Here is a 12262-nt window from a genome sequence, read left to right as displayed (position 1 = left end):
AAAATGAAAACAGTTAATCAGATGAACAATAAATTACATAAAGAAATTTCAAAATGAAGAGTTGGGAGATGCACCACACCCCAAACTATTCCACAGGATTACATATATACTCCGCATCCACCTCCACCCTGTTTCCTCCAATGTTCACCTTAGCTACAAGGAGGCTCGGCTCACGCACCTACCTAGAAGCCGCCCTGAACTCCAGCCCAAAAACTTTCTGAGTTTGCCCCCCTGCTTCATCTTCCTCAGGTGTGGTCCATACTAGCAAATAGCAAAATATACAAAAAAAAAAAACCACCACACAGATTTGTTGATACTCACGCTGACAGCCAAGTGGGTCATCAGGACTCAGTCCGAAGAAACCAGGCTTGCATTTGTCACAGCGAGCGCCTTCCACATTCTGCTTACAGCGACACTGTCCCGCAATCATGCCAAGAGAGTGGTCGTCATGCCCGTCACACAATCCGCCATTCACAGAGCCGTCTGGGTCACAGTCACAAGCTGGAAAGACAGGAAGGAGACAATGCAAGAAGGACAATTTGTATGAAAACATGAACTGCAATCTGACAATTCACATTACTGCTGCATGACCATGTATCACATATGTATTCAAACTAAGACCACATTTAAAGATGCATCTAAAATGACTGATGTAATTATATTACATGTACATTAACATGTGATATAAAGAATGTAACCTTTTTAGTCTTAATGCTCCATCCCAGAGTCATTCTCACCTATGCAGACGCGGGGGTCTCTGATGTCTTTGGCTGGGTCCTGATAGTAGAAGGGTTTGCAGGTCTCACAGTTGCGGCCCATGGTGTTGTGGAGACAGTTGTCACAAACACCTCCGCTAACGTTCCCCGTAGACAGATACACCGCCATGTCAAAGTGACACTTGCTGGAATGAGCGTTGCAGTTGCACTCTGGGAACATTTACAGAAAATCTTTCTGTCCTTTTGTTTCACACACAAAACATATCTAAATATACAACTTTGAATAAAAATAAGAAGCTTTAGTTACTCTTGCAGGCGTTGGTGTTGCGGCCCTCAGCTGGTCTCCAGGGCTGTTCGTTATGGAAATCATCACACTGCTCACAGTTTAACCCTTTTGTATTGTGCTTGCACACACACCTCCCATGCACCTTGCATCACATAAACAATATCACAATTAAAATGGTTTTATTAATACATGCATAAGTACATTCCTAAGCACATGTCCATGTTCTTTGAATTCATTTCGGCAAGAAAATATTAAAGACACAGAAGCAGGAGATGGTTGAAGTAGCAACACAGCTGTGTATGTGTGCAGTTAGGTTATCAAGTCATTTAATAATAAACTCATTCTACTTTTTTCTTATTTTTCCTGTGCAGATGAATAGCTTACCATGCCCTCGATGTCATCTCTTATACCCACAATGGGTGCGCACTCAGAAGCATGACCATAGCAGAAGCAGTTGCCCCTGACAACCAGCTCATACATAGCATAGTAGTACTTCTCTTTAATCTCCAGCCTTGAGTCCAGCAGGTTATCGCCCAGGGTGTGGAGCTTGGTGAAGTTTACGCGCAAGTTGGTGATTTTTAGTTGATCTGTAAGAGAAACAAAGCATGATTAATTTCTGTTTAATGGTCCTATTATTCATAACTGTAGTAAACAGAAAATAGGCTTGAGGTTTGCTTGAGGTGTTCGTCAGATAAGATAAGTGCTCTGTTACATATAATTAGTCTTTAAAAGCCATGGTTTTTCAAAGTAAGTTCAAAATAATACATGATTTTTTGTGACTATTTGATTAAACTAATAACCATGATCTCTCCTGCTTTCTGTCATTTTGCCCCAAGTTCTGTGAATGCAATGAACCAAGCATTGTTTATTTAGTTCAATTGACCAATATGAGCTATAATACTCCCTATGCTTACTGTTGTGTATCTGCTGGAATGGCTGTATGCAGCATATAACCATTATCGAGCATTATAAATAAAAGCAAACAAAAATCCATAAGAGCAGTCGACCACAAATCACTGCAGCCTTGTATTCATCCTCCCCTAAACTTGTCTGTTTTCTTTAACAGACGAATATGCTATTTTTAGCCTATTTTTCTTAAACCCCATTGGATTGTTATCTACAACCAGATGTTTTTCAATCAACTGAACTCTGCACATGTTTATCCATTAAAATGTGCATGCCTCCAATTGTTATTGCACCGCTGCATTGCCTTTAAATGCGAAGACAACCTAGAATATATTTACAATTACTGCATTTAGCTGATACCCTTATTTAGAGTGAAATTAAATGAAAGAAACTTTGCGCCATTTTTCCAGAGAAGGCCATCTAACCAGTTTGGGCTGGCACACAAGAAGGGTCTTGGTCAGGAAGGTAATAAAGAACCCAGCAGTCACTCTAAAAGAGCTCCAAAAGTCATGTGCAAAGACAAAAGAACCTGTTGAATGGAAAACCATCTCTTAACCAGGCCTTTATGGTGGCAAAACAAAAGCCACTGATGAGTACAAGAATTATAACAGATGACCTTAAAGAAAACCTCCTCCAGAGCATAATCAAACTTAAGACTTGGGCAACAATTCACCTTTTCAATTCAGTCTGATGAAGCTTGAGAGGACATTTTATTATTGTGGCGAATAGCACAATAGCACATCACAGATCAGAAACACACATTTTAGTCCCCTGAAAGCCCCGTAAGTCCTCTCCTTACCTCTGTTAATCTCTGACTGTTGACCCTCTCTAACCCCTGAGGCTAGTGCTGGAAGTCTTGTGCAGTCAAGCATTAGAGCCCACAGTAGCAAAGTGGGACCACACAATCCATCACCAATAAGAATAGATGCAAGGAAAATGATATCTGAAAGAGTCTGGCAAACAATGTGTGTGTATGTGCTTGGGCAAGTAAGGCTGCTGAGGGAGATGGCAAAAGTTGAACTGCTGCTACTGTGCACAAGCCTGTTGCTTCCAGTCACACTCCAGCTGTTCAGGGCTAAAGTATGTGATGCATCACTGTCTACACTCCCACTCGCTTAAATATATATATATATATATATATATATATATATATATATATATATATATATATATATATATATATATATATAAGCATCTGAAGTGCCATTGAAAAACTACTTGCATCAAGCTGCAGAGCGTATTCTATTAATTATCAAGTAGTTACTCCATTTCACATCCCACTACTTATAGAACATAATGGACAATTGTGAAAATATTAGACAATGTTGATGTTAAAAATGCTTTAGGATGCCAAGATGTGCTCACAGAGGATTACAGAAAAATGAGAAATGTGGACTAAGAGAAAAACAGAGCAACGAAAGCTGGCTTGGTCAATGGGTCTGCACTGAGTTAGCTGAGCGTATCGTTCTGTTCACACTACGGATGCCTGATCTCTGGACCTTGACCGAGAAAAACAAGACTCCCTCTCCTTCCTTAATCAAGTTACTCTGTGTCAGAGCCTCTCAGAGTTATCTCCCAGCCAATAAGGCCACCCCCTCCTGCCCCAACTCATTTGCAGCACTGTTTGATTCCATATTTCAAACCAGTGAAAATATTTTCACATGTGGGAGTAAATTCCAACTCAGCAACCCTCTGCTTTATTTACATCACAGTGTCTTCCTTAAAAACGAAGAGCAGGTCTGGCCTGAATAGGGATCTGACTGTTTTATTTTTTAACTTTTGTTAAGAACAGATATTGAAAGCACTAATGAGCACTAATATCCCCACTTATGCTTGTCTATTCAGCAGTGGCACTGTTTTTGTTGAAGCAGAGAACACACTTTCATCGTGTTCAACTTTTCAACATGGAAAAGTTTGCACATGTTGTTCCTGGGAAAACAGTTAAGCCATGCCAGTCAAAATGAAAACAAATTGAATGGGAGCTCAACAGCTGTTTTACCCATTAGCATCCATCTATTTTTTAGCTCTCTCCCTGCATGCAGTGAACCGCTGAAGTGGACAGCAGTGAAGCAGAGCTTGTGCAGACAGGCGCTGTTTTAAGTGGAGGGCACTTTAAAAGTAAAGAACACTCCCTCTAGTTTGTGTCACTGTGCTTAATGCCGCTTTGGAAAGGAGAGATTCTCAAACATCTTTGTAAATTTGTTCTTTTTGTTTAGATTTAAATGATAAAAAAGCAGGCATTCGTGGACTATGACTGTCAACTCACTTTGAATGCGGGGGCTGTATGGGTCTTCAATCCGGATAGCAGGGTCCAGAACTCGAAAGATAACCTGAAAGAAGAAAAAAGAACACAGTGAGTCGTTCAGTTTATTTCGGTAAGAGTAAATAGCAGCGAAAGTCTTGGGAACTTACAATAAAGCTCTAACTAAATTTGGGTGTGAAGCAAAAAAAAAAAAAAAACTGAACTAATCCACTATTCTCACCTCTCCTTCTGTGGAAGGCTCAATGTCAGAATAACGAGACTCACAGATGACATCGTCAACCTTTCGGAGGGGACCTTGAGGAATTCCAGGAAACACTGAGGCGCAGTCGTAGGCGAAGTAGCGGTACACTTGCCAGGTGCGCCCAAAATCCGCTGAACGCTCAATCAACAAGGCTGCAGGACGGAATGTCTGAACAGAAAGAAAACATGACAGTGTTAATCCATTGCCTTACAGAGGGGGGGGGGGGCAACAAAATATTTTTTTTCTTGTTTTTTTACTCATACCTTAAAAGTCATGATGAGGTGAGTGAAGTGAAACTCTGCTTCAAGGTCCAACTGAACGTAAACATCAGACCTTCCTGAGGAGAAAAGCACACAGCCTTTAATAAGCTTTTAATTCAGATGTAAACTGTACACCTATAGCCTATCAAGACAGCCTACTCTAATATGTTTTGTAATATACAAATAACAGATGTCTTCTAATGATTAATATTGCAAATTAGAAAATCCATATATTTAATGTAGTTATGTATTGTTTAAAATATCTTATATTATATATGTATATACTTAAAATGTATATAAACATATATACTAGATCATGTATACAGTAATATAGGAAAAATATTATTTACTATTATTTTTAATGAGTGGAATTTATGAGAGAAAATTGCCACTAAAAATGGAAAGACAGCAGATTCAATATATTTTGGTATTGCGAAGGACGTCACAAAGTATTCACAACAAAAATACACTATCAAGCTTTAATTTAATCACCTATTACTAAAACATATTAGTAGTACATATAGTAGTGCAATAATGCATCACTCTTTTTACTCCTTAAATGTTTTTTTCTTTATTTTAAGTACTTTATTCATCATCATGTTATTGTTTGTTCTTCAGTTAGGCCTTCAGGCCTGGGACTTTCCCCTTCACACTATAAAAAGCAGCACTAAAAGAGGAGATATATTCAGAAGGTTATGTTTCTCAACGAGCGTGAACACAGTTCAAAGACTCCATCCTGTGATGTGTCATCAAAACTCAACAAATATGATGTGTGAAGTGTAGTAATGACAAAGTGCTGCTACTATGTAAAGTCCTTCTTATCTCCTTCTCCACAGCAACAGTTTGATAGACCATTTTATAGCAACAAGAGGCAGTCAGAATCCAACTGGGCTGAGCTTTTTAGCTTTTTACAAATTGTATTATTCTATAATATTTCTATTTCTATAATTTCTATTTCTATTTTACAATAAGAACTCTGTAATCTTATGCCTAATAGCAGAAGAGTATGTGTACTGTTTGAACTGCACTGAACCTGCCTCTTACAACCAGCAGCTAAACAGGAAGAAAAGTGAAAGAGAGGAAAGGAGAGGTGGGGTCTATTCTAGACTGAAAAGAATAAGGTAGAGAGAGTGAGAGAGTGAGAGGGCCTGGGCGTACATGAAAGAGGGACCTGACTCAAAGAATCTGTTTGTCTCTTTTCTTTTAAACCCAGTGCTAAATATAGCAAATAAAGGGCACCTATCTTACATTTTGGTTGTACTTCATTACAGCCTGAGATCCACTTGTTTGGTATGTATGGTTGTATGGTATGGTATTTATGTTTACTTGAACACAATGTTCTTCAGCCTCTTACAAGTAAACAGGCTGTATTTATATTTACATTTACATTTACATTTATGGCATTTAGCAGACGCTCTTATCCAGAGCGACTTACAAAGTGCTTTGCTATTTACCCAAGAAAAACCATAGCTAGTTAGAATAGACTAATAATTCAAAAGATACCTCTAAGCTTAGACATTACTAAATACAAGACAATAAGGTGACCATAGTACTCTATTCGTCCAAGTATTCTCGGAAGAGGTGGGTCTTCAGTCTGCGTTTGAAGACAGTGAGCGACTCTGCTGTTCGGACACCCAGGGGGAGCTTGTTCCACCACTTTGGTGCCAGGACCGAAAAAAGCCTGGACGCTTGTCTTCCGCGGATTTTGAGGGATGGCGGGTCGAGCCGAGCCGTACTTGAAGTTCGAAGGGCTCTAGGTGCGGACTTGTATTTGTTACTTTACTTTACTTTAAGACAAAAATATGTCAAATTAAACCTCTGTTCAGACTGGATTCCCTGTATTGTACCCTATCAAACAGCAAACTAGGCTGAAACACCCCTTATAACATCAGTATGAATGGGTGGGGCAAAACCGCTGGTGATTATTTGTATATATGTAAATGTGTTGTTTTTCAGATTATAACAAGCATGCTTCTTTTTAGAACCAAAAGTGGTTCTTCTCCCTGTTGGAGATGTGTCTTAAGTCTGTGAGCAGACAGCAACATGTATTGTGAGTGAAAAAAGTGCAGTGTGTGCAATGACCACTGCATCAATAAAGCAACCTCCCTAAACACAGAGTGGACTGCGACAGGTGAAGACATGTTACTCATAATCTCATAATCCCATCCAGATAGTTTGGAAGAGTAAGTCCAAATAAAATTGGTTTCAAGGCTGTATTCCGTGACTTCGGCGTGGGAATTCTGGCTTTAAGCCCATGAGCGAGGAGAGCCCACTAACATAACCCATGGCCTTCCTGACAGCTGGCTAATGCTCTACAGTGTAAATATAACTGTGACAGCACAGAAAGAAACACCCTCACAGACAGCATAACTTACAACATAGACAAAACAATGCTGCCATTAAACATGGTTTAAGAAACAGCTGAAAGAACAGACAGTGGATATCTCATCACTGCTCTTTAAAAGAGTGTAATTGCAATCATTATATCAGTGGCAGAAAATGTCTTACAATGACATAATAATAATAATATAATTTATTAATCAATTATTTAGTTAAATAATTATTGTGTCAGGTCTATATTGCTTGCTCAAAGAACCACCTTGAATGATCTTTAGTTTTAAGAAGGCGTGGACTAAACATTACTCCTTGTTAATTAGTCAGATCTAACACAAAAACCTTTCCTACTGCCCAACGACAGGAAAGAGTCATTAAGAACTTGTTTCCAATGCAGAGGAAGCTAAACATCTATATATAGACTGCCCTTTTGTTCAAGATTGACCTTGTGAAGCACCTGTTTCAGTTTCTGTCCAGGAGCAAGTGGCACTAGTTGTTCAGCAGACAACCAGGCTAGCCTAATAAACATCAACCCCCTCCAAACTTCCTCCTTCAGTTCTTCACCTCTGAGGGTCAACAGGAGTGTCCTCACACTTAAAGGAGTGCACTAATGCTGCACAAGTGAGCCACTGTTCATTACATGACATACTCACAGCAAATGCACTGACGCCATGGTGACCAGGATCAAAAATAGCTTTCATTTCCTGTCAACTCCCAACTTTCCATGTTCTTCACAGCTTCCAGCACCACAACACAGCTGATTAAGACACAAGACCTTTCAGTCCTACACACATCTACCAAACAGGGCTCTGCTGGGAAGTTTTCTGTACAGTGATTGAGTGGAACATAGCTCAGAAATGAAAGACTTATTTGTGCTTTTGATCAAATCTTACTTGACTTTAATGTGCCATGTTTTTAACCCTTTTGATGCCATGTAGCCACTCTACATTTCACTATAACCTTCCATCTACCTTCCATACCTTCCATCCTTTACAGAAGTCTGTCAGAAAACATGGTGGTTACAGAGATCATTTTAATCAGATAATATTATTTTTAAATGAAAATATTTTAATATGTAACAACTAGTTTTACATAGCTTTACATCCCTGTTTACAAAATAATTGTAAATAATGTTTAGTCATTGTGTTTATCTAACTGGATTTCTGCCTACTGGGACAGCAGTGATGATGTTACTGTCTTTCTTTAGCGCTTTCTTTTAGTGTTTTCAGCTTATTGTAGCTGGTCTACTGAGTGCATGGCCAATATTACACCAATCAGCCATAACAGTAAAACTACCTGGTTAATATTGTGTTGTTCCCCCTTGTGACCCCAAAACAGCTCTGACCCCTAGAAACATGGACTCCACAAGACCTCTGTAGGTCAGGCTCTGTAGACCCTGGTCAAAGTCATTTTGATTTTTACACTTGTCCATTAACCAGATATCAAAATTATTCATCGGTTAGTGGTTATGGCTGATCGGTGTACATCTTTAACAAGCAATTTCTGTGTTTCATACATTTTTAATTTGGCAGTGCCAGTTATAGAGTTATAGACTATACACATCACTAGGACCGATGCTATCCTTCTACCTCTGTTTTCCATTTTCCAGGTAGGCTTAGTCCTTTATGCTGAATGTTGTGTAGTAGTCAAATTAAACCAAACAAACGTGTGCTTTACTTTTGTGTAAATGTTGGTTATCTTTTACTTGCAAAATTGCAGGTTGAGTTGTATTTCAACATTATAATTACACTTCTTTTCAGTCCTGAACTGACAGCTGTGTTGAATTCTATCGAGTTTACTTTAACGGGATAGGATTTACCTATTGAATTAACTTGTAATTGCTTCTGTAGCACTAAAAGTTCTCAGGAATCAACAGTATTTTCTTAGATTCTCTTGGAAAATAAAGGGTTAACATTGCAAACTAAACTAATTCATTTGAGCTGTACATGACACTGATTTTTATGGTTTACACTGTAGGCACTGTGTGTTCTCTTTCTTTCGTTCTTGGTCTCTGCATTGGTCTCTGTCAGTCTGTAGTGTTTGGTTCCTTTCCTGCTCTCTGTTGCTGTGCCAACAGGAGGCCTACTCTGTAATTATCTCCATCAACAGTACATCTGGGGAGTGTGTGCTGGGGAGATGTTGCAGGACGTAGAGGCTTAGCCTTTGAAATTGTGCAAATCCATCATCCCCACGTTCTAAGTCCTTCCTTACTGCTTTAACCCTGCCCTTTGTATCTTTATTAGCAACTTGTTTTAATTCACTCACAATTATTATAGTTGTTTATTTCAAACCAAGTCAGATTCAGTGCAACTGTGAGCTTTACTCATGGTATTAATAGACTGCCTTGAAGATCGGAGATCTAATAATATATCTGAAGTGTTTTCAGTGTGGGTGCCTGCCAGACAGCTGGGTTCAGAAAGTTTAGTAGGCTTGGCAATCTCACTGGAAGCTGGTAGAATTCCTCACAGCCTTGCTAATAGGCTTGGACAAGTGCATTAAATCACTTCGTCACTTTGTTCTTCCTCCTTTTAGGAAGCGTATGTATTCTTTTGAAGCATCAGAACTGTTGTGCAGTTAAACTAACTGTAGACATCCTCACCATTCTCAGATTGCCACCAGCACTTCTTACGGTCTGGCCTAAAGGTGGTGATTACATTCTCGATGCGGTGACTGATGGTGTTGTACGTAGGATCATACGGTCGGCGCGAGTCACACTGGAAACATTTCTTCTCCTCCTACAATAGGTAAAACATTTAGGGTCAAAGGTCAAAAGAGATTATGCGGTCCCAATATGAGGAAGTTTTAAAAACCACTAAAGATTTAAGAAGTCAGTACTAGCCAGAATATCAGGAAGTCAAGTGGGAGATGGCTGGGGGGGTTACCTGTAGGTGACTGACAATGCAGTAAGGTTCTCTCTTAGAGAGACCACAGGTGGATGAAGCTTTCAGGTTCTTCTCTCGACCGACCAGGAGGTCACCGGTTGCCGGGTAGCAACTTCCGTGGGTGCAGCCATGGGCGTGGTCAGGCTCCTTAATGACAGCATTTGCCAGGGCTAAAGGATGGAGAAAAGAAAGCAATAAAGCTTGTTCAGAAAAACTTAAAGTATAGCCCTCCCATGAACTCCTTAAAGATGCCCTAGAATGGAAAACTGTATTTACCTATACAACACTGAATAATGAGAGTTCAGTACATGGAGGTGACATATCATGACCCACAAACACTTGTGAAAATGGACTCTCATACAGGCCTTTAGAGGTTTTTATTGTTGTGAATTGAGTACTATTTACTTCTCCTTGGATGAGTTTCTTGGATGAGCCCTTGTCAAAGTATATAGCCCTTCTTCTTTCAGTATAATGGTGACTGTATATGCATGTGTGTGTGTGTTTGGATACATGTGTCCTTGATTGCAAATAAACGTTAAACGTTAAAGAGCTAAAAGCTATTACAGGTCCTGAAATAAATCCCATGTGAAACATCAGAGGGTCATGAAGAGGCTGGAGGCAGAAAAAAACTGAGCACTTGGAACAGGTGCACACACACTAGACACACCCTAATATATATTTTTTATATTTATAGTTTTAATAAGCCTTAAAATACAGTTTTAAAATCCTATCACTAAAACATATTATAAAATAAATACAGACTGCAATAATTTAGGTTACACATGTGAACTTTAAAGAGTCTGGGAAAAGTGTGGTTAGAAGAATTCACAGACAATATAAGTGGAGACCTGTCTTCACACCAGACAGCTGTGTTTGTCTGGCACCACACCACCTCTCACGCTGCTGCCAGGTTCACAACTTCATACACAAGCTGCACCCACCCACCCACTCACCCACACGCCCACACACACACAGACCCAGACAGAAGATGTTACACACAGTTTCACACACAGTAGTAAGACTCAGTAAATTGTAAACACCCACCCACTCCACTGACGTACTGATGGTGCTGGGAAAATAACAGAACATGTTGGAGTTTTCCGCAAAGACAGCGCCAACCCTAACACCAGGGAAAAGCTATCTCTGCCCCCTTTCCTGTAGTCTGTGCAACTCCCAACAGATAATTCCAGCTATAGCAAACATAATTACTGTGCAATTGCAAATCCTGCCTGGGGAATTCAATCTAATCTCCCTAACAGTGAAACTAAGCAGGAAACCTTTAGAATATAAAAGAGTGGAAATGGGGGAAATATAGGCTTTAATGAAGTGAGAAGACTAGCTCCTACTCCTTCATCTATTTCAGTTTCCTTTTCCTCTGATTAATCCAGCTCAAAGTGGGCGGTAAGAGTAAGAGAAAGATATGGACAGAGACTTGGAGAATAAAGAAGGGGTACTTTCCCATAAACGTGTCTAGGCTTTTTCAGGATACTGAAAGTAACTTTAGCCCTTATACGGTATCAATGCGACCTTTGTATCAATCTTAAGTGTATATGTAGATGGAACCTTGTTCATGAAGTAAGGCTATTGTGATTTAGCAATAAAATAAACATAAAAAAAACTAAGAAAACTAATATTTAAGTTATGTTGTTATGAAAGTAAAGATGGTGTAGCATAGTGGGTAACATCCCAAGTAAAAACACCATGCTACACCAGTAAGAGTACCTGGGAAAGACTCCTAACACTACATTCATCCTACCTGCAAAACATGTAAGTCAAATGTAAGTCAATCTATATAAGAGCATCAACCATCATGCCATTAATATAAATAATTAAAGTGTGGACCCTCATACATGTCTCAAAAGTACAATGTGTATGATTGATGATCTCCTACAGTAAGAAGCAGAAATGGTCACAAAGGCTTCCTAACTTTCTATCTTTTTCAGTAAAGTATTACGGAAGGGCTGAAAGCCTCTGCATGGTTTGTTACAATTCAGCAAAGTCCATTTTTGTTGTCTGACCTTTTAGCCATTGAACACAGCTGGATAATTACTTAATTAGTAATAAAACTGACAGTCACATTGGTGTGATTAAAAAAACAACTCTCAACACCTGCCATGAAGCTCAGCTCTGTCCACAGAACTGGTTGCTGTTCAATGAAACGTCCAGTTCAGAAAAGATCTGAGGATCAGGTCAGCCAGGCTGGCTATCTCCCAGCTCCTCTGCCACTCTCTCCTTACATGGACAAGAGGCTCAGGAATGTAGGAGGACAGCTGGCAGGAGAGAGCTAACAAAGCCCTGCTGTTGGCTTACTGTTGGCCCTGGGGAACATAACTCATAACTAGAGTTCTTCAGTCAGCTGTTTCACAGAAAAATA

At 39.5% G+C, this 12262-nt stretch overlaps 1 protein-coding gene across 2 annotated transcripts in view; it reads right to left on the bottom strand.

Annotated features, from left to right (window-relative positions):
- The window catches only part of lamb2 (laminin, beta 2 (laminin S)), a 40380-nt gene that overhangs the window by 14834 nt on the left and 13284 nt on the right, over nt 1-12262 (bottom strand). For both annotated transcript variants that reach the window (XM_072656565.1, XM_072656567.1), the window contains exons 3-11: nt 9889-10058; nt 9606-9741; nt 4676-4749; nt 4392-4580; nt 4175-4238; nt 1387-1589; nt 1024-1144; nt 738-926; nt 322-501 (exon numbers count right to left, since the gene is read on the bottom strand). In XM_072656565.1, coding sequence (XP_072512666.1) covers nt 322-501; nt 738-926; nt 1024-1144; nt 1387-1589; nt 4175-4238; nt 4392-4580; nt 4676-4749; nt 9606-9741; nt 9889-10058 — 1326 coding nt within the window. The remainder of the gene's footprint in view (nt 1-321; nt 502-737; nt 927-1023; nt 1145-1386; nt 1590-4174; nt 4239-4391; nt 4581-4675; nt 4750-9605; nt 9742-9888; nt 10059-12262) is intronic.

Source organism: Salminus brasiliensis, chromosome 14, assembly GCF_030463535.1.
Source record: "Salminus brasiliensis chromosome 14, fSalBra1.hap2, whole genome shotgun sequence".
NCBI classification, from domain to species: Eukaryota; Metazoa; Chordata; class Actinopteri; order Characiformes; family Bryconidae; genus Salminus; species Salminus brasiliensis.
The sequence above is the reverse complement of the archived record's forward strand: the minus strand, read 5'-3'. Positions and strand labels throughout refer to the sequence as shown.